General features: G+C 38.1%; 1 protein-coding gene across 1 annotated transcript in view; it reads right to left on the bottom strand.

Annotated features, from left to right (window-relative positions):
- Nucleotides 1–10,507: 10,507 nt before the first annotated feature.
- The window catches only part of DOK6 (docking protein 6), a gene marked incomplete at its 5' end in the record, with an annotated part of 261,119 nt that continues 248,065 nt past the window's right edge, over nucleotides 10,508–23,561 (bottom strand). The window contains 1 exon segment of the mRNA XM_089894264.1: nucleotides 10,508–10,793. Within this exon segment, the coding sequence (XP_089750390.1) occupies nucleotides 10,654–10,793 (140 nt within the window).

Here is a 23,561-nt window from a genome sequence, read left to right as displayed (position 1 = left end):
TTAAGTTAGACTAAGAAACAATCTATTACTGCCCAAGACCTGTTACCATCACTTCCAGATTAGGGAACATCGTTAATAATAACCACCAGTTATTATTGTAAGAATCCCATGTCATTTAAGCTTCAAGAAAAGATGGTGTCTAGACAGGAACCAAAAAAGACAGAGATGATCTCTTTCACTCGAGTTCTCAGCAGTGACCTGAATTATTTGAGAGCTCATAATGTTCTGATACATTAAAAATAATGCCCCAAACTCTACAACACACAGTTAAGTATAGCATATAAATGTTATTGTTTAAAATGTCAAACATCATGATATAACATCTTTTTTGGGGAATAGTGCCTCTTGGATATGTATCCATTTTACATCTCTATTGAAGAGTTGAAAAGGACAAATGTCACACGAAGGATGGAATAATTACATTTTGTTCCTGTATGTAGTGAATAGTTTGTACTATATGCAATGTTGATTTTACCTGAGATATCAAATATCACCCCCAGTCTAAGTTGTGCACAATATTAAAAGTACAGTGGACAATCTTTCCTATATAATACCTAGTCATCCCACTTACAATTTCTAAATTTATGATGATTCATTTTAGTTACATTTCTTAGCGCTCTCAATGGTCCATGCAATTTAGGATTTAGAATGCCAGCCTCTCTCAGTATTGAGAAAGAGGGCCAGATGGCGGGGAAGGAGGGTGGGGTGCGGAGCTGAGCAGAACGTTCACAGTATATCCTTTGTGGCATTTTTACTTTAGATTATTTTGCTGACAGTGAGGTGGCTGTAGTTAGACTGAGTGAAATGGATTAGTTCTGCTAATGGCCTTAATATTTATTGTTTTGGACATCAAGCTCTATCTATTTAGGTCTCTGAAATAGAATTACATTTGTTAAAAAACTATAAACTTCAGAAACAGCAGGCTACCTAAAACATATGTTTTAATGGATATTGGAACAAGAAAGGAATTTATTAAGTCAAGTGACATTGGCTGAACAGCGCGAGACTGGATATACCTACTTCATGACTTGAAATGCATACTTTTCCTTAAATGGTGAGTTCCTTAAAGGAGAATCCAAGTCTTACTCACTTTTGAATTCCCAGCTCTTAGAAGATTCAATTAATGTTTTTTAAATTGAATTTTGAAATAGTATATTTTTTCTTTCGGCTATCTTACAATCAAAGTTTGCAAATATTCAGAAGAGTATAAGAGATGTAGAACAGATTTCTGTAATTCACACATACATAGACAGTGATGGCGAGCGCGTATTCGTCTTATGTACACGTTTGTGTCGAGAGGAATAGGGAATTTTAGAAAAACGGGTTTAACAAAATTTATACAATAGAAATAGCAAGAGGTAATTTTGGAGTTATGTTAGACTATGCTGCCTAATAATTTCCTGTGATTGAAAAAAGCGAGGCCTAGCTATTCAGAGAGAGAGAGAGAGAGAAAAAAAAGCGAGGGATTGAGAAAGAAGAAGGAGGAGGAGGAGGGGAAGGGGTGGGAAGGGGGGAAGGAGGAAGAGAGAAATGCAGAGACAGCTTTGAGAAAGGGATTTAGGAAGCTGACGAGGCTGGTCTCTCTTCCCTCCCTCACTCCTTTATTTTTGCCATCTCAGGTCTTCTGTGGAAAGCCACACAGCCTTTTGCCATCAGAGTGCCCTCCTGGCACTGCTGTGTATCAAAAGTAATTAAAAGGAGGCCAGAACAAGAGCCAAGAGATACCGGGTGCCCTGTACTCATGTCTTTTCAATGTCAAGCATTCAGTAAGTATCAGCCACTGACTAGCCTTTGAGATCATATAAATCAGCAGCCTGATTTCCTAAAACACCTAGATACTAGGATAATTCATGTTTCCATGAATATTTAGATACTCTATCCAGTTCTTGCTCAGACATTGACTTAAAATTTTACCATATGGATATCAAAATTAGGTATATTTGCCTACTATTTTTCTTGAATAACTTGGAAATAAAGATAGCAGTTTTGCCATTTTGGGGACTTATTTGATTTTGCTTTTCTTTGTATATTACAAAAATAGCATAGTAATTGCTGTTGGGCCGTGCCCCCTGACATGCATTTATTAAATATCTTTTCTAATGTCAGCTCTAAACTTACACAAACCTTGCACTTTTCATAAAGACCCTTTCCCCGGTAAATATAATCCCCGTGATTTTAACAGTGACAGAAAGGGAAAGAAAAATCCATCAAGTTCACATCACCAATTTGTTTTGAAATTAGCACAAAAACGTCCTATCTAGGATAAGCTGTATTTCATTCAGCAGTTAGAAAGAATGAGTGTTTGCATCACCACTGCCACTCCCTAAGTGTTTTCCAACCCTCTGCCTTCTGCACAGAATTGAAAGCACTCATACATTTTTCATTGCTTTCTTCAAATTCATGACCTTGTCCAGACCTGGTTGGAGCAGGACGTTTTAGCACTAGGACTGACCGCTTGACCCTCACCCATTTTGATTTCTCTGATATTATGGAAGCCTCACCCTTTCTTTAAAGACGTGACTCTCTAAAAGGAAAAATACTCCCAACTAATTTGGTAAAGTAATAAGATATATCCAGCTAATATTTAAAGATTAAGTTTCAGGAACAGATTCTGTGGTCGAAATCCAAGTGACAAAGGTTCTATATCATGGGATGGAAAATAACAAAGAAGCTACTGGTGTCTAGTACAGTCATGACCACACACATTTCGCTTTGGATATTAAACCTTTGTCTACCAAATGTTCATTTTTAATAATTTTCTTTTTTTTATTAAAGGGTGAGCATAGTTCCGGAGGAAAAACTTTTTTCTAGTTGTGTGACACTGAGAAAGCCACTTAAAAACTTTGGGTGTGACTTCACTAGAAAATGTGTTAACCACCAATGTCATTTTCAATATTAATAGTCTATGATTCCACCAAACCAGAGTCAACCTAATAAAAATTATATTCTATTATCATAAGGAAAACACTGGAAATGCATAATAAATTCTCAGTAACCTTACATTTAATAAAGGGCCTTCTTTTACTTTATTTTAAAAATAGCAAGCCAATAAGTGAAGGAAAAATGGACATTTTGAAGGTTAGCTGAATATGATTTGCCAGAATTCTGTTTAATTACATAGTTACAGTTCATCATTCAATAAGAGAAATTAAGGAAATCATATAATATTACAGTGCCAACAATATTCAACAACTCTTGAGTAAAAAACCATCAAGTTAGATATTCAAAATCTCAGTCATGCAAAGTTGTCGTGTAAAGTAGTAGTTTTGAACGGCTTTACCTTTTTTTAAGTGATGGGGGAAACTTAATCTTGCACAGTATAAATTTTCCTCCTGGTAGCAATATCATTTGTAAATTTCTTAGAATCATGAGTAAGACATTAATAAGTTTTATCTATTAAGGATTGAGATATAGAAGCTATGAATTCAGAAAAAGGTAATTCTTGAACTATGCATTTCATGTATTTTACCAAGGGGGAAAATCACACAGACAGATTTTAAAATAATTTAATTTCCTAATTTTATTATTGCCACATTATAATAATATTTTCTGTTCTGCAAGAAATTCACATTTAGTTTCCAGGGACAGCTATTTCTTTGCATTCCCTTCCCAAAGGTGGCCCAATGAGTATTTAAGTCCAGACGTCCCCGAACTATTATTTATCTGGGATAGATTGTGATTAAAAATAAAGAATGTCAAATCACATATTTTCCAATAGAAGCAAATTTGCAATGTGTATTTTAATTCTTAACAGGGGCCTAGCATCCAAAGTTATTTTTATCAAAGTACTCATAAACAATAAATTTAATCAATGACAATTGACATTTGTTTACAATGTACAGTATAAGACTTCACAAAGTATATATAAATTAATTTAAAAGAATTTATGGAAAGTAGACATACAGCACATAATTTTAATATATTTTGAAGATTCATAGGGATAAGGATTTTACAAGATGGGATAATTCTGTGTGGACCTAGGAAAAAGAGTATTACAGTGGAATATATAGTGTAGGTAAATAGTCAAAAGTGTGTGTGTGTGTGTGTTAGGGCTTGTGTGGAGAGAGTAACTGAGGCCCCTGCAGACCCTGGGAGGTCTCCTGTCATCTTCAGTAAAGGTGATTCTGGCTTTCATGTTCATTTATTGTCAAGGGGTAGACTGATTTGTTGCTGTGATTTATACAGTGCTTACTATAACTAAAATTATAGTGTCTTATACTGGGAAAGAATCTTCTACTTCAGGTCATCACAAAAATTTGGAGTTCCATCTCCCCCAACTCCACCCACTTATATATATATTTTCTTTTAGATAAGAAAAAGCATTGTTCTTTGAATTATGTAATATATATGTAAATCTCAATTTTATTAATCAAATTATTTCATATTGACCTATATCATATTAATTTCTGATTCATACTTAATATCAAGATACTTCTGTCATTTTCTTCTTCATTTTCCCTGCCTTTCAGCCTCAAAGAGTTAATGATATTGAAACGCCATAAAAACCCTCTCATAACTCATAATGTTTTCTTTGAGAGAAATCATGTGGTGACTTAAAAAAAAATTTTTTTTAAATCATCATCTCAATTTTCTTTTTCTCCTTAATTTGGGTTTTTAAATTTCTGATTCCTGAAAATAAGCGACTCTTACGAGGCTGTGGATCACTTGAGTGTTAAGATAACAATCAAATTCCAACATGAACACAACTATAGGGACAGTGTGGAGACCTTGCTCCATTTGACCCATGATTCTGTGTCTACAAAAAGGATTGATTTTATGTTCTCTTTAAGTCTAAAATTGTCCTAAAATCAGGGAGCAGACTGAGGAAGTTAACTGCATCAACTACTAAACTTCCCAAAATAACTACTAGAAAATTTTAACCCACTCATTCTTCTTAAAACCAGAATATGGAATATGGACTAGGGTAGCAGACATAGAAGATGAGGTAAAATAAAAACTTATTAAGCTGAATTATTAGAAGGAAGTTGGTATATTTCAATTAAAAATGTATTTTTCCTCTCCTTTAAATCTTAACAAGACGTTAAAATCTTCAACTGGGAAAAATGTACTAAAATCACAAGTAAAATGTGGTTTTCATATTTCTTAGTAATTTTAACTTATTTATCTAAAGTTAATTTAAATAATTGTCTACTGAAGTGTGTAAGAAAAAACTTGATGTGTAAGGTATTTTAATGTAAAAAATGCCATTCCCCAAATTTCAATTGAAAAGGAAAGCTTTTTGAGTTCACATGAAAAAAAATGTAGCTTGGATATTATTATCTAAGTTGTGACAAATGCCATAAATAATTAAATGAAAGTGCTACAGAATGATAAAGATCCTCAAAATAATAATCACAATTATAATATGATAAACTAGCAGGAATACAAAACATAGACATCTACTTAATTTTTTTATAGTTGTTCAACTATCGCTTCAGGATAAATAAATTTGAATTTCCAACAAAGAACTCTAAGACAGTGTAGGAGTAATAAAACTTATCCTAATCATTCATGACCTACAACCAGTCTAATGAATTGCCTCATCAAGCCTTTCTATTGATATAGTGGTGATGAACCCAGGAAGAGTGAGGAACATCTAAAAAACTGGAAGAAACCCTTAAAGGTACAAGGGCCTATTTATTTAGAGGCCATGTGGTATTTCTCGCTCGCACCATGCCTAACTGGGAGATGACATGGAGTCAAGGAAACATTCCTGGATTAGAAGCCTGGAATGAGGCAAAACTATTCCTCACCATTTCTTTGCCTTTGAATAAATTACAATACCCACGGGTTTTGGTTTTCTCCTGAGCAGAACATAAAGCGGAAATTTTCTTGTACGTGATTGCTTTCAGAGCTAGCTAGCATTCCATCTATTTAGAAAATGTGTCCAACATCTCATGATACTTCCCCGAGAGTCTATGAACTATCCCATGCCTCACCTAGTTGTAATAATTGTAGAAGTGATACAACAAAGATTTACATTCTCGAGTAAAAAAGGAAGCATTTGTGGTCGTTTCAGAGAAGAAAAGTGGGTGAATCTTTCGAATACATTGATAGAGAATTCACATGCGAGGCTGTTGACCTCTTATTTAGTCCCCAGCCAGTGTCACAGCTAATACATCGTGTTGAAACTCAGATGAGGTTGACCTTACGAAACTGATGCTCATGTCACTGAAGAGACATTTAACCATGGGTGTTTTGTGATGATACATTCTTTTGTGTGCAATAGTTTTCACTAAACTGAAGGAAGCATACTTGATATGTGTTGTCTTTCTGTGGTAACTTCAAAACCTGATACAACCTATGTCTTCTTTCAATTGCATACTTAGCACGAGGTGAAACTAGTAAAGAAGGCCGTGTCTGTGACATAGAACTGAGGTCAGAATACGAAGACAGCAGAGTCCCAGTGTAACACTGGGTACTTCGTTGGAGTTCTTGTAATTTTATCTAAACTGTTGCCCTAATGACTAGTCCCCCTCCTCTTGTTCTACCCCCTCCATGGGAAGTTGCACTCCCTACATTTCATAGGTTAGAAGTTCATTTGTGTGGTGTATCACCTACTATAATTATTAACACATGTCTAGTGGCAAAGTTCTATCTATTTTGAGAAGGCCAAGTTTCCGGGATTATAAAGTATAGTTAATGATTGATAAAGCAGTTTGAAATTGCAAGGTATTGACAGACATGATAGATTTGGAGAAAATGTGTAATTTTCACTTTGAGCAGTTTTTAGTATAATGTTTGCTATAAAACACAAAGTGTTAAAGGCCTAAGCTCAGCCCCACTGAGTGTATACTGCCCATTTATTGTGCTGTATGTATTGTAAAAATCAAATCTGGACTACAATGTTTTTACAAGAATATAATTTTCTTAGCTTGTTTTCACTGTAGCATTAATGGTCCATTTTAGTAAGTGGCTCAAATAATCAAGGGAGTAGTGTAATCATGCTTTTTTACAGAGTTTTCTGAGATATTGGCCAAAGAATGAGGGGCAGACATCAATTTTTATGATGTTTTTAATATCTACTATAAAGATACCACATGCAATAAATTGGATTTATAGAAACTACTAACAGTGTAAAGTTATTTATCAGTCCACTGCTTCTATACTGGACAGAAAGAATAAGTGGTTAACCATTTTATAGGTGATAAATTATTTTCAAACATAATTGCCCATTGAAGACAGAGGAAAATTGTACAAGATACAAGGACTAAGTACTATAGTTACTACTTGTTGGAAAAGGTGAGGTTTACTTTTAATAAATACATTTCACTTTATTTCACATGCTCTATCAAACCACATCTTCCTTAATATATAAGTAAATATATATTTCTTATTTCATTAAGTTCAAATTGTGGCAGTGGCCAAAACCTATTGATCCATAAATATTTATTGCATAAACGAATTAGTTCCGAGTGCTAGTCAGCATCATTGTTTGATGACTAAGAGAAAGAAGTGTCTTCTTTTCCCTCCCACCAGAATAGTAAACAATTGGGTCAAAGTTATTTTGTACTTTTCTACATAAATATAATGTCACGTGTACAACAATTAATATTATCAGAACAAAAAATTGGGGACATAAAAAATAAATCCCTTCAGGTAATCTTTCCATGAAATGTGTACGTCTTCCAGGCTTTCTCTGCTCTCAGAAGATCCTTTATGACTCGTGTTGGGTTCCTTGACCACTGCCTTCTTCCAACCTGATATGGAAACTGTGACCATCTTCGTCCGCCAGTCTAAATCTGGATGGAAAGCTGACCGAGTCAGTTTCAGAAGGAGCCGAAGGATGTCTTTGGTTCATAGCAGTCACTCCCTCACAATGAAAAAGTCACATGTGTATTAAAGAACACAATTTCTGAAGGGAGAAAAATGCTTGCAAAGCATAGAGGCATCTTCAGTCAAAAACCTACAAGCTCGAGTGAGCTGGATACACGCCTATGACCACTCTACTTACTCCACTGGTGCTGGCTTTATGGCCTTCCAGCAGACCGGTTCAGTAAGTTTTCATCTTTGGTTTCTGCAGAACATTTATCTGCTTGTCTATGCCGAGTATATTAGGTTAATGTAAATTCTCCTACCTGGTCATTCAGCAATTTTGACTTGGCTGCAATTTTAAGTACAGTTAGAGGAGTATGCTAGAATAAATCTCCAAAAATGTATCATGAAATCTTTTACACCATTATTCTCATTGTGATGAGATTGGGTTAAGGACATGGGAAGGAAATTTCTCTCTGACTCTTTTTTATGACATTATTTTCTGAATGAACCGGCCCAAGGTTATGCCTGATCTTTGGGACCCCCCCTCAGTTACACTCACTGGTAATGATCACAAGCAAACAGTGTTCTGGAAACTACTTCATGCAGGAATCGTGTCTCCCACCAAAGAGACACAAGAGCGGACTCATCTAATTAGCAGAATCCCCCCGGACCCGCTGTCTGTGCTTCTGGCACATTAATAAAGCTGAGACATATACCAGGACCCCTGAGGATCTGTCCCCCTAAGTTCCATGTAGAAACTTGTGGTCTGTAAGCAACAACTCGACCGAGTGAGCCACGAGAGGCTTGCTTTGAGCGTGGCACCACTGGGAGCTGTGCTCAAATGGTCTCAGCTGGGAGTTGCTCTGGTGTGTTTCACTAGCGGCATTTCAAAAGCAAACGCCACGTGCTAAAGTAATTCAGAGGTGTTCAACCCTGAAGGCTGGGATTTCAGGGAAGGCTGTATCATCGTCAGGAACCAGTCATCCGCTATTCTGCTGTGTCAGCAAAACTCACAGTGCAGAGCATTTGAGTAATTTTCTTTTTATCCCTGAAAGCTTAGGATAATTATTTTTCACAGCCACATTAACTCTTATGATTAGCATCTTGAGGGCATTTTCAGACTTATCTGAGTTGTGGAAAATCTAGGCAGTTGATATAAGTGCAAATTTATCACGGAGGGACTGAATACCTCTTTTACCACTAGTAACTCTCCACAATGAATTGTGACTCTGCATTCAAGCTATGGACATGGATGAAAAAAAAGCTTTATCACAGATCAGCAAAAAAGGTACCCTTTCAACAGACTAACTTTGAAAGCTTAAAAAATTTTCGATATTGAAAAAAAAATCAGGTTTTCATCTTACATGACCTGGGCTCGCTGTTCTTTAAATCCACCTTCGGAGTATTTATGAGCTGACCATCTTAGGCACGTGGCATCAGATAATTCGGGCAGAATGATTTTTATTTTTACTTGAGTAAACTCCAAAACTAAGGGCAAAAATATCTATGTTGACCCAAATTAGCCAAACTTCCCCAGTTCACGTGGAAATCACCACGTCCCTTTAAATCTAGTAGGTTTGTCATTAGTCTCAGGAATGAAAAAAACTTCTTTTTTTGGGGGGTCTATTTTCTCTTATAATCCCAGCCAACCCATATCCAGTAAAGGGAAAGTAAAGCCCAGCCAATCCTGGTTACACAGTAAATTACAAGCCCCTGATGGCTCTCTGGGAACAGCATCTGTGACACATAAATGATACCTACAGTCCTGTCCCTATTGTTGGTCTCCTGACTGCAAAATGTCTGATTTCATTTAAAGTGTACTTTTATCTCTTTCTTAAACAGATTGTCATTTAGAGTCCTTCTTTTCCTTGAGGTTAAATGAAAGCCAATCGAGGATCACACCCAATCTTCCCCACGTAGCTCAGAGGGGGCCAAAGGGAGAAACATCGTCACCAACAAGGGATTACTGAACAGAAAGACAGTGCAGTGACGTGACGTGCAGGACAGCCAGACTGGTTCTTTCGTTTCCAAAGTGGTCCCCCTTTTCCCATCGTCACCTATGTTTCTCACAGGAGCAGACATGACTACATAAATACTTTGCTAATAAGAAGCCTTTTTTTTTTTACAGCACTATTTTAAAAATAGCTATTCAACATAACAACCTTAATTTTAATGCACCAAATAACAGTTTTCAACAATTTAAGTGAGCATATGCTGTCACGCTCAGCACACATTGATATATACTTGTTAGATATAGATGGATGCAGCAATATCCATATCCATATTTGTCTACAGACACACACACAACACACACACACAGAGCACACACACAGAATAGAGCTACAAGGCCCTGCTTAAGAGTGTGTTCTAAATTTCGTGGGCGTGTTCCCTTGTCACTGGGCTTATTTATATGGAAAGTTGTGATGCCATTTGTAGAGCTTACTGGATTTGTCCCTGTCGAAACCCTCCAAGCCACAGAACTTGTGGTGGGTCACCTTTCTGTCTAAGGACAGACCTCTCCTCAGGTGGGAGGACTGAGCCAGGAGGACAGGGGCAATGCCTTCACCCAGGTATAGTCCAGCGTGGGCGACTTCTCACCCTGCCCAGGCTTCTGCTACCGTCAGACTCAAAGGATTTTGTTTAAATGACTGTTCAGAAGATTTGGATTCTATTTTTGTAAAACATAGACTCCCTCGCAAGAAACTCAGTAAATAAAGGACTTAGCCACAGAATCAAGGAAGCAGAACTCCAGTTTTTAACCTTCCACTGGGAGCGGGGATAGACCCGACCCATTTCAATGTTCCCTGCAATTGGTCCTCCGCGAGGCAGAGGGCGTGATGGCCCCCAGGCAGGTCCGGACAGACTGTCTCTCTGGTCTCAGCATCTCTCTGGGTGTCATTGGATGAGGCTGGAGCTGTAGCTGAAGCCGTAGCTGCTGGACCGGGACAAGGACGGCTGTGTCTCTTCGGTCTGCTCCGAGGCGTAGCTGGGAAATGTCTGTGCGCGTGACATCTTTGAGGACCCGAACCCGTGACCTGGAGAGAGAAAAAGGAAGGAGAGCTGTACCAAGAAACTGACTCCGAAAAGTGCGAGGTGAGTAGGTAAAAATGGAGAAACTGTGCCTGGTTCCTTGGTGAGTTAAAAATGTATGCAGGGCTCAATAGTTTCCTTAGTGTGTCTTCTCAAAAATTCTGGATGCCAGAGAGCTAGGGATCTCAGACTTGTACTCTACTTCAACCTTTGGAACAAAAGCACAAAAAGCTTTTCCAAAAAAAAAAAAAAGCTGTTTTTGCTGGAGAGCCTGTAAGCGCTTTCTTTTCTTTGAGACTCACTTTTCAGCGTACAGAAGCAAATGACATACTTATAAAAACCTTTTGAGCAGGCAGACTACACTTTATCCTAACCCGTCGCCATCAATTATCAGGAAGAAGCTTTCACAATGATTGCGTTTCAGGCCCTGGCTTCGCCTGGCGGGTTTGTGAGTAACTGAGCCCAATTCGTGATATGGTTAACCCAAACGATAAACCTTCATGGTTACTAAAATGGCCTCAAAGTTAAGTCTTATAGGAAATTTATTTCTGTGATTTTATAGTTCAGATGCACCCCTGCGATGAGAAATTTGTTTAATGCAAAATCCAGAAATGATTACTGGAAAACTAGCAGAATGCTAACAACGTAGGGAGAAAGGATGCGTTCTAGGGCTTCAGGTGAACTTCCCAGGGGTCTCCCCATCCTTCTTAATCAGTCAGTAATTGTTCTTCACACGTGAGAATGATTATCTAATGGATGAGCTCAGTGGGGAGAGAAGAAAAAATAGATACAGTGTGCTCTGCCCTCTCAGAGCTATTTCACTCAAAGCAAGAGACTATTGAGTTTGGTTTATATGTTTTCTCGTCTCTGTGGTGAGGAATCCAGGGAAGATGGTTAACACAGAAACATCAAACATCTCATCAGGCTTCTCAGGTGGGGCTGGCGTTTGCAAGGTCATGCACTAAGCCAGTTTTCATCGTCAGGTGTGTTTGGTGACTCGGAATCTGTCCGGGTCGAGTCTGAAGCTTGGGATCCAGGGAGGAAATGCAAATGCATTGGGCAATAAAAAGGTAATTAAAGTGGTAGAACCTCAGTGTTAAAAAGTCGTGAGAGCAAACTCTTGCTTTCGAGATAAAAATCATGTTAGTTTCACTGTTGGCCTGGTTCTCTCGTTAAGACTCAGTGGCAGGTCAGGGAGGAGAGGCCTGGGCGTTTCCTACTGAGGCCGTCCCGTCTGCTCCTGCGCTTCTGCCACCCAGCCTCCTGCTTCTGAGTTTCCAGACCTTTCTGCTCCCTTCCCTCCCTCTCCCAGGGTCCAGAAACCCCATTTCTTTTCCGTGCTCCTTCAGGCCTGAGGGTGGCAGGGCTGCCTTGCCGTTGCCATCTCTCACATCTCCTTACTGATTCAGTAATTGGACCGACAGCTGATTCAAGGGTCCAATTGAATTCCATCATCAAATTCTCATAAAATCTCAGCTAAGTGTGTCTTCTCTTTGCTGTAGGACCCTGAGGAGGCAATGAGGAAGACGAAGCTGGGGGTAGGCAGGAGGGTTCGGCCGTTAGAGGCGAGATCAGCTTGGGGACTTAGGAGTTAGAGCTCCGGGCACACGTGCTGCCCCTGTGGCGAACTCGTTGTAACTGACCTTGAGAGACTTACTTGGTCTCTGAGTTTCACAGTTTCCTTATCTGCACGTTCTGGATGACAATAATGGTATAATATGGTGCTTTTGAGTATTAAATCAATGTGTATCAATTAAATTCATACATGTTAAATGCATCCCCACAGCAAGAGACAGATGCCATGAGGGACTCTCTCCAGCACAGCCATCCATAGGGGGCAGTCCATGAAGGCTTCCCTAAGGAGGTGGCCTTTTGACATGATGCTTATACGACAAGGTTGTGATACACTAATCCGATATGGGGAACATCACTTAAAATTTTAACAGTTTGCCTCCTTATCTCACCATTGACTTGCTGGATGATAGTTCAGTTCCCGTAAGAGGAGAGACTGGCGTTCATGAGCACAAACCAGTTGGAAATACTAATATTAAGACCATGTTCCTGGCCTGGGTTTTATCCTATCATTTTAAAAAATGTTACAAATATCTGAAAGAGAGCAATGCGAGAGCACACCTTTAATTCACATTACTTGTGGTCTAAAGGCTAAGGTTTAAGTCGTGAATATAGAAGAGTCCTTGCCTATGCACACAGAATCTAGAATCTTGGGGGTAAAACTTCAATCATGCAACTAAAATTTGCCAAGCATCTACTAAAATAATTCAGGACTCCACAGGGAAGACAAAGTAATGAAAGCCATGGTTCCTGAGTTTCCAGAGTTCACAAGCTGCTTTGGGAATGATCATCAGACAAGGATAGATAACAGTAAACATCAAATGAAGGGTCCGCACAGCCAGTGCTGTATGGGATCAGAGCAGGACGCCAGCGGAGCTTAGAAGAACTGGTTACAGAACTGTACACTTCAGTTCAACAGTCACCAGAGACCTCTGCTCCACGGAGTGTGTAGACACCGCCACCAAAGACTCTGAAATTGCTGAGTCCAAAATCCAGCTCTACCATCCCTTTCTGAGCCTCATTTTTTTGCATGGAAAGAACATACTTTCCTAAGGTATTTTGAGGGTTAAACAAAACAACATACAGGAAGACACCTGGGATGGTAGGTACCTAATAAACGTTAGTTTTTATCCCTTCTTTCTATGCTGAATGTGTCCACATTCTCGTCCATTTTCTTGTTCAGTGTCCATACTTTGTGTACCCTCGCAGTACGCTGTTCTCACTGTGACAGGTTTGGAATATTATTTTCCTTCAAGGTCATCTTGAAGATTTCTTCATCTCCTCTACAAACAATTTCTAGTCTAATTGGAGATTAAATGATGTTTTTTCTTACCTCAACCATTTCTTTACAGACAGCTCACAAATGATGCTGTTTCTGCTTATCACAAAAATAACATACCTCAATCAGAGCTGAACGTATGAAGGCTTAGTAAGTGCTGTTGGATTTTGGCAACAATGAGTATGAGAACAAAAGAGAGAAGTAATTAATCATTTTCTCAACATTTATTTGAATTGTGCCCTTAGGCACTGTCGATGAAAACAAAACAAAACAAATCAACTTTGTGGCTTAAATTAAAAACTTGCTGGACTAGACCTGTTCATTCCACTCAACAGAGACCCTATTTAAATCCTTCCTAAACTTTCCCCTCCAGACCATCCCCTGAAAGACAGACTCTGGGCATCTGGGGGATGCTGCAATTTAAAAGTAACAAATTTGTTCATAGCCATCAGTCTATCTTAAAAGTCCTTTTGAATTTTCATTTCTACTCCATTGTATATTCATGTCTGTTTTAATAGAAAATAATATTTTCTACCCATATATTCGGGTAACATGGGAGAGAAACATATCATATTTACCTGGTGGTTTGAAGTATACTCTGAAATGACACTTCATACCATCCCCTACCCCCTTCCCTCCATGGCAAGTATATGAGCCCCAGATGGAGAAACATGGGTCCACTCCAAAAGGAAGGACATATATTGGATACAGAGGCATTTAAGACATTTGTTTATTCTAACAAAATTACATGACTTCTCCTGGAAACTGAAGAGTACCACGTGACAAGAAAGGTGAAGTGACTCTAGCCATAGAAGGAAAACTTCCTGCCGCATCATGAAAGATTCAAACCAGGAATAAACTAGATGGAACACAATGCAGTAGAAAATAACTACCAAGTCGGGATGCAGGACTAGAGATTCATATCACACCTAGGAGCAAAAGTGAGGAATGGCAGGCTCTTGTAGATATCTTCTCTTTCCTGAGGGATAAAGCAGTACTTTACTGCCTGGTACAGTTACCACTGCTCATCCTCTTTCTGCCAGCTTCTAGTTTTCCATACTTACTAACACCGATTTTATTCTTTACATAAAATATAAAGGAACTTGTTTTGGAAGGAAGTCAGAAGATTCCCAAAGCATAAAACTTGTGGTCATTAATTGGTAAGAGGCGATGCCCCAGTAATGCTACGTGCTGACGTGAATTTGTGTGTTTTATTAGTTTGTTAGAATCTGGGGGACAGGAAAGAGTGTCGTCCCTTTAAATAATAAAACAAACAAAACAAAGCAGGAAAAAACCCCAAATAGAACAGTTGCCTCCTGAGGAAGGGAGCAGCCTGGACCAAGGCATCAGCAACAGTCAGGACTAGGTGGACACAGCAGGGATGCTGATTCCCGAGGCTAGAAACCCCTTGTTCGGAGAGGGCAGATGGCAGATCAGGCCCGGATACTGGAGGAGGGAATGGAAGAATAAGTTGGGGTGCAAAGCAGAGGGCTTAAGGGCTCTCACTGCAGTGAATCTGGGGCCAGCAGGTTTTTATGGGATGTTTAAAACTTGTATGTTTACCTTGCAGCCAGGTAAAAGGTGAAACCAGACAGGAGGTAGAAGCAACAAGGGCCATCTCCAGTCTCTTAGTAAAAACCTACCATGTATTAGTCATGCTTGGAAATGCTCAGGACCTGTAGTCAGTGGCTCTTCTATAAGCTGTACTTGCATTTTCCTCAGTTTGTTCTAATTATAGTTCAAAGCGGACTATGTTTTGGTCGATCTTTGTGCTCTCTTAGGGGTGTGCTCCAGAAATGCCTGTGGGGATTCCAGGGTCCCAGGAGCTCCATGACCCTTGAATAGATTTGCTAGGGGGAATTGAGGCTCGGTTCAGTGCATCTGAACCACCGGGGAATGAAGACCATGGGTTTCAAAGCAGACAGAAAGTGATTTGGAAACGAAAAGCCATGATGGAATAACTACTGTTCATTGAGCACATATTTCTGTGCTAACTACCTTAGAAATATTATTTTTAAAAATCCTCATATCAATTCTTTAAGACTGGGTAGCTTAAACAACAGATATGTATTTTCTCATAGTCCCAGAGGCCAGTCTGAGGTCAAGGTGCTGGCAGGGTTGGTTCCTGGTGAGAACTCTCTCCTGGGCTGGCAGGGGGTCCTCACTGGTGCTTTTCTCTGTGTGGACTTTCCTGGGGTCTCTTCCTCTTATAAGGACACTAACCCTGTTAGATCTGGGTCCAACCCATAGGATATTATTTAACCTTAATTGCCTCCTTAAAGGCCTGATTTCCAATACAGTCATATTTGGAGTTAGGGCTCCAGCCTGTGAACTTTGGGGGACACAGTTCAGTCCGTAGTCCATTCATTTTATAATAACTAAAATTAATCAGGAGACATTAATCTGAGAAAATGTAGGTGACACCTTTTCTTTTGTTAGGGATTATTATTTTCTTGACCTTTTCTCTGAGAGGTATTTGTACTTGCTAGTGAAATTATGTAATTTGGCTTAAGATTACATAAAATGGTTAAACATGACATGTAATTTTTCATCCTTCAAATTGTCAAAAAAAGAAAAATTTTAATGGTTGTTTTATGCCACTGTTTCTGATATAAACTCAATTTGCATTGCACTAGCTTACATTCCCCACTTGGAGGGTATAAGAGTACTTTGTATCTTAACATTAGATGATCTGGATATTAATTAGACTAAAAATGTTGCCAGGTTGAAGGATGAAAAATTGCATCTTATTGTTTAATTTCCTTTTGCTACATAAAGTATTTAAATTTTGTAGTCAAGTGTTGGTGTTCTGATTTTGTGTCTTGAAATAAGTCTTTCTTCATCACAAGATTATTAAAATATTTTCTTATAAGTTCTTTTTATATTTTCATAAATTTCTTTTGCTATCTTCAGCTTTTTAATTTACTGGGAATCTCTCTTGGTTCATGCCCTAAGTTAAGGATCCTGCATTGTGTGACGGTTAATTGTGCTGGCTCTGAAGGAGGACGACTTGTGTTTGAGTCCCCACTCTGTCCCTTTACTGTTCTGTCCTTCGAGTTCCTCAAGTGTAAAATGGCAATTATAATAGTTTCTACCAATAGGATCATGTGTTCAAAGAGTTATTTCATAATAGCACAGTCTAATGGTGTATTACATTAGTGTTTATACAATACAATATTAACACTAAGAGCAGGGGTACTGTATCGTGGTATATGCACACGAGCGTGCGAGCACTACACACACACAGCCCACTAGTTCATTTAATCTTCACAACCTGCTACTGAAGTAGAAACAAAGCATTTGCAATAGTGCCTGGCATTGATCCTTTGTTATGAGGTTCATAATGATGTGTCATGGTGTTAGTATTTTTCCAAATACTTTATGAGATTTTATTTTTCAATCAGGGAACCAAGGTGTCTCATTTCTGGGAAATACTTCTGGATTATTATTATAATTTTTGTTAATTATTTCCCTTCCACCATTTTTCTCTGCTCTCTTTCTCCCACTTCTGTTCTCTTTCTCTAACCATCTATTATTTATATGTTCCAGTGCTGTTCTGATCTTATAATTTTCCAATCTTTTTTATTTTCACTCTCTTTTTTGCTGCTTTATTTTGTGGGAGATTTGAGGTTTGCTTAACCTTCTCTTCCAAGCTTACTAAATTATAAAAAAGATTTTACTATTCTAATTTTAATTTGCAAAAGCTTTCTTTTCCCTTTTCCTTTCCCTCTCTTGTTCTCCTTTCTTTAATATACATTCATACATTTATTGTTATTAATAATGGCACTTTCACCCCTAAAACTATGGACCTTTTCTGCTTGTTTCATAAGTGGACATCTAAGTATCCTTTACTCATATCTTTAAAAATTAGAAATGTTTGAATGGGAAAATGCATATTATTTAATTCTGTGTAGTACCCAGCCTCCAGTTATAAAGAGCCTGGTGGGTTAGCAACCGCATTCTAATACTGAAAAATATCGAACACAATATAGTTTATAATACTTTAATTTGTTTTAAAGATGGTTTAATTTGATTCATACAGAATTACATTTTTAATACCCATTTCATAAATTCTCTGGACTAAAAATAGCCTTCTATCTATTATTCTGGTTGATGTAGCATTCATTTTTTTCCTGTTGCTTGCATTTCATTTCTTATGTATTTTAATTACCTATTGGGATATTAATTTACTACAACTGTGATATTAATTTTCTATAACTGATCTCTTCACAAAACTTAGCTGAACTCTTCACTGTTAGCAGAATGCATTTGAATAATTGTGGAAGGTATATGCAATCTGTGGCAGCTACTAAAATGGTAAATATTAACATGGGATAATCTAAGTTGAAACTGAGTAGAGAATACATGAAATAAAAATTCATCAGTGTTGCTCAACAAGAGGAATGGGAAAATATAAAAATTCAGTTTTTTGAGGAATGGGAAAATCTCATAAAATAAAATTTCAGTTTTTTATTTAGTTTTTGAGCTATAAATTTTTCATTGCTATTTTCAAGGGTTTAGGTATAAAATTTTGAATATAATGTTAATAAAAATAAGTTATATATTGATACATCTTTGTTCCCATTTATGGATATGTTATTTATAGAAAGTTTTAGCAATCAAGGAACTATTCAGGATCGTGAAGTAGGGTGTGCCCAGTTCAGGTTGAGATCCCCAGAACTATAATCTGAGGTATTTTAACAAGTTTACTGAAAAGTCACGTTAATCTCCTGCAAATCAATAACAAGAATACTTTCCAGCTGATCGTCCTCAAGATGGTATCTTAGGGAGAAAGTGGAAATTTTTATTTGATATAATTCTTTTCTAAAGATTTTAAACGAATGCATAGAAACACTTTTCCAAGAGCATGGGACTTCCCTACGTAATGTATAGTTAGAGATTTGAGTTACGACAGAAATGTTATAGAAAAAATATTGAACGTCACATAAGTTTACATAGGAGGAAGTTTGTAAAAAAGACTAAATATGAGGAAGATTAACAAAATTATTGAAAATTTACTGTCAGGTTTTCATAGAATGTAGCACAGTTTTATTCTGCGGTAGATACAAGGTTAAGCTTGCATTTAGTCTGAGGACCTCTGAAATGAGTTTGAGGATAAGTGTCCAAAAATCTGCTTAGCACTCGACACATCTGATTTCATCTCATTCTCTGTAGAACTTTACCTAGAATTTTTCCTTCTAGTGATGACTAGGTTGATTTTTCAGAGATCTGGGAAACATTCTGATAATCACAAACAAAATTTTGTCTTCTTAGATTTGTAAATATTTTGTTTGTCAGTATAAGACCACAGTGCCCAAATGGTCATGGCTTTCAGACTCTGTATCTCACCATCAGGAATTAGGCCCTCATGATGCTAATGATGAGAGATAAAATTCCAGATGGTGAGTTGCAGCAGATGAGATATGGACGTGGGGAGGGGACACACCCTGGAGAGTCTGTTATATCTTATGAAGCCAATTGGATACTTTTCTAATGGATGATAGAAAACTTTTGAATGATTTAAAGATGAGTGATTGGATCGGATTTGCGGTTCAAAAGCTCGCTCATTCAGTGAGACGACAGAGGAGCTGTAATCAATCTTTTCCCACCATCGCACATCTGATAGATTAAATTTAGCCCCAGATAGAACAATTTCTCACAGAAGGCAGTGCAAAGATAAAAAGAAGCCTCTGGTTTTATGTGCATTTCCTAGGGTTTACTTATAATTCTTCCTGATTTTCTCCAACTCATCAGCATTCTTCCAGGTCCAGTGGGAGCGTTGGAAACTGCCGGTGACCTAGAGAAGAATTAGGCCAGAATGGTTGGGTGTGGTGAGGAGTTGAGGACATTCATTGTCATTGAGAAAGACCTACAAATATTTCTTACTATAGTTAAATTCAATATTCTGCGTTCTCATTATACAATCAATAAACTACAGTAATTTCAGAACCTGGAAATCTGAAGCCTAGATGGTTTCTGGTTAGTAGCACTTCCCGGAAAGTCAAGATTGCAGTGTCTGTATTGATATTGAAAATATCCAGATAAATAGAGAATAGGAGATCTGAGATTCGTGAAAATGGAGTCCAGAAGTACAGGACAAAGGACGTGTTCTGTGGACATTTCTTCTGTTTTATGAGAAACTGCTGCAAAAAATCCAAATTACTTTCCTAGGCAGGTTGAGGAATCCTTATTAGGCATTTTATCACCGTTGTACCCAGAGACAGCAGTGAAAATCATTTTAACCCCTGGTTAGCTTTTAATTTTTAATTAGTTATCTTTTTTTTATTTTTACTCTGTGAGAGATTGAAATATATTTTCATCAGTTATTGTTTAATATTAAGTACTAATGTCTAAAGGCTAGAAAATGTTTGTAGAATTATTGCCATTTTACAATGTCACGTTACCTATAATGATTTCACTGAAAACAGGCCAGGACAGGGAAGGGTTGAGAGCACAGGCTCTAAGGCGTGTCCTAGCCTCACCAGGTGACCTTGGGTGGGATACAATCATACATCAAGTATCCGAGTGCTTGACTCATGGTATTAGCGGTCATTAATACTGAGCACTAACAGTGTACCAGGAAGTGTCAGATGTTTCACTTATGTTGATTTACTTAATCCACCTGGCAGCCCTATAGGATCAGTCCCCTTATACTCTCTCTCCTGGGTGCGCAGACACCAGTGTTGGAATCCAGGCTGCTGCCTTGAAACTCTTCACTCACCCCAGAAGGTTAAGGCTACCCCGCGTCAGCACAACAGAGAAAAGGGCATGATTTGGCAAACAAAATCATATTTTAGAGGCAAGGGAGCAAGCAGGCCTCATAACTTTTTTTTCTTTTAATTCCCTCAGTTATATTGATTTTCAGAAGAGCACAGGATAATCTGAATTAACTTTATTTCATGTTACTTGACTGTGAGAATATGGATATTCACTGTTTTTTCCAAGAGTCTTTATTTCTTTATATGTTTTACTTTGATGTTATAATTGTGAAAGTCAGAAATGTTAGTTTCTATCGTTTATTTTTTTAAATATTTAACAATCACTTAATAGAATAAAAGGCTAAATCTTAGGAAGTTGTGGTCAGTAATCCATCTGGATTGTTCTTGGATTATGTCCATGACAGTGAGTTGGCCAGTGTTACCAAATTCACTCAATTTCACTACTGCTGTAGCGTGTAATATTTTTATGGAAACCGTTTATGTTTACATAATTAATAACATTGACTCAAATTGGTAAATCATATAAAAATTAACATTTCCTAATTAACTAAGTCAAAGACAGAAAAGCTTTATGTTTCCTTGAGTCTTTATGCCTCTACATAAGTCTCTAATTCTATCAAATTTTAAAAATTTCTAGTACTGGGAAATTTGGCCAGCTCTCTAAGGAAACATATTAGTTTATATTCTTTCCTACACTATATATAAAAATAAATTACAAAGACCTTGAAAAGCCAGTGAAAAAATAAGCATTAAAAATCACTAGAAAGAAATCTAGGAAAGTAGTTCGAATTGGGAGATAGGTATGAAAGCAGCTGAAGTTAAAATAAAGGGTCATTTGTCAGTTTTTGACACCAAGTCGAAAAGAATCAAATTCTGAGTTTTAACTCCTCTAAAGCTGGACAACATTCAGTCCTGTGGAGCCTCAATTTTAATATGACCCTGTCAGGAAAGTGTTTATTAGCTACCGTTTACATGTTAGAGAACATTTCAGCCTGGATTGATTCACTGAGGGGTCATGACAGTGGTGGTGAGTGGGCTTGAAGTGGTCAGAAAACTATTTTTGTTAAAAATTTTAAAGGAAATTATATTTTTACTTAAGACAAGTCTGCCCAATGTGAGTACATTTTCTACGTGCTTTGGTTGGATATATCATATATATAGACATATGAATACACACATATATACACACACATGCATATGTATATACACACATACGTATACATATATTTCAGGCTGGTAGTACTATTATCTAATGATTGCAACTTTTGATCTCCAGTCATATGTATTTTACTTAAAACATTTTTTTTTGGTAGACAAGTCATTCCAAACATAAATCCAATGAAATGATAATGAAAGAATCTCTCAGTGAAGATGAGTGTAACAACTAAGACAAAGAACAGGCATCTCTCAGGAGCTAGAAATTCGGAATTCTAGAGAAAGGACCAGGAGGGCGCTGAGAAAGGAGAGCATTTTTGCTTGACCTGAGAATTTGGTACCAGTATTATATGAATTCGGCCATAGCAAATAGGCCCTCCTGTTCCTTTCAATCAGGAGATTAGAAATGTAATTCTCAGAAAGAAAATTGGAGAAGTTTAGCTGCGTAAGAAATGTATTCCTCTCAGTTGTGAAAGAAGTGCCTGGTAGACCAGAGATGGGACCTTGAGAACTGCTGATTCTGCCAGACTTGCAGACTTTACTAGCCTTAAGCCTTGAGCAGAGTTATAATACAGATAATTTAAATGGTTTCAGCAGGTTTAGAAACAAGACTGAGACGGCAAAATACTACACACCTTTTAGAAACTTTGTAGTGAAATTGTATGGGGAACACAGGAAAGTTAAAGAATATAATTCAGGGTGTGATAGACTTGAGTTACAGAGTCCTGACTAGCTGAAGCCTGAGGTTCCTCTTTATCTGTGAAATGAGAACAGTCCTAGGGACTCCACCTGAGCAGTGGAGATGAAGTGGGACAGTGTAACTAAACCAGTGCAGGGAGTAGATCCCAATATGTTGTAGTAATGCCTTCGTTTTGCTTCCCTTTTATTTGAAATGGGTTTCTGGATATTGTTGAATTTACTAAATAACCAGGCTCTGATAAATTGAAGAAAGAATTTATTTCTAAAAATGGAGGAGGGAAAGGTGAGTTGTTTTGGGGTTCCCGTTTGGGAAAGCCCAGCAGCTGGAGATCTGATCGCTGCAATGTTCTCTGTCACCTACAGGCAAAGAATGAGAGGCTTTTAAAATGGGGAAAACCTTTGTGCCTCTTCAACTTGGCATTCATCAATTAAACAGGAGAGCATGGCCAGAAAACAAAAACTTGTCCGTTACTGACAGGTGGTATTTCAACACTGAACCCACCATTCTTCCCTGCCCGATTTCCTGTCCTCCTGTACTTATATTTCAGTGAATGGCACCCATCAACCCAGCCCAGGTCAGAGGACTGTGAGCCATCCTGGTCTCCGTGCTTTGCTGTCATCTCCCCTCCTGCCATCAGCCACTAAGTCCTGCAGTTTCTACCTCTTCAAAACCTCTTGAATCCACTTATTTTCTTCATGCTCCCTACCTCTGACCTGAATCTCATCAGGCTTATGGCCATAGCCAGCCAGCTGGTCTTCCTGACCAGTGGTGTCCACCCTGCTGCACACCTGTTCAGGGTAAATGCAAACTCTCCCGCATGGTATTTAAGTACTTAAGGTTCTCAATGGTGGTGACAAGGGTATAATTTGTGGGTTCTTTACTCGACCCTCATGTACAAAATCCATCAGTTCCACTCCTCTCCAGTAAAAAATCCATGTAAAAACATTGCTTTGCTTACAAATACGGTTTCAAGACAAATCCTCCAGGGCTTCCTTTTAACCACATTGTTACCCTTAAACTCTTTCCTATATATATGTGTATAAATATATTGGAACTGCCCCTAAGGACTCTGACTTGAACTGTGCTCACTTCTCCAGCTCCAGCTTTTTCCAGCCTCCACCTCCACGTCTGCTTTCACGGCCTCTTTCTAAAGGACACACAGTTCCCAGCTAAAGAGGCTCCCTGACCCATGGCATGGGCTTCTTTCTCTGCTTGGAATGTCCACCCTCACACTCCATTGTGCTCAGCTCTTTCAGGCTAATTCCTGTTTTTCTTGAAGAATCTATCTTGGAAGCCTGGCACCATCTCACCCAGCCTGAGTCTGCTGTGCTTTTTTTAAATTTTTATC

Source organism: Delphinapterus leucas, chromosome 14, assembly GCF_059928025.1.
Source record: "Delphinapterus leucas isolate spDelLeu-1000000601 "Yukka" chromosome 14, BTC_Dleu_Yukka2, whole genome shotgun sequence".
NCBI classification, from domain to species: Eukaryota; Metazoa; Chordata; class Mammalia; order Artiodactyla; family Monodontidae; genus Delphinapterus; species Delphinapterus leucas.
The sequence above is the reverse complement of the archived record's forward strand: the minus strand, read 5'-3'. Positions and strand labels throughout refer to the sequence as shown.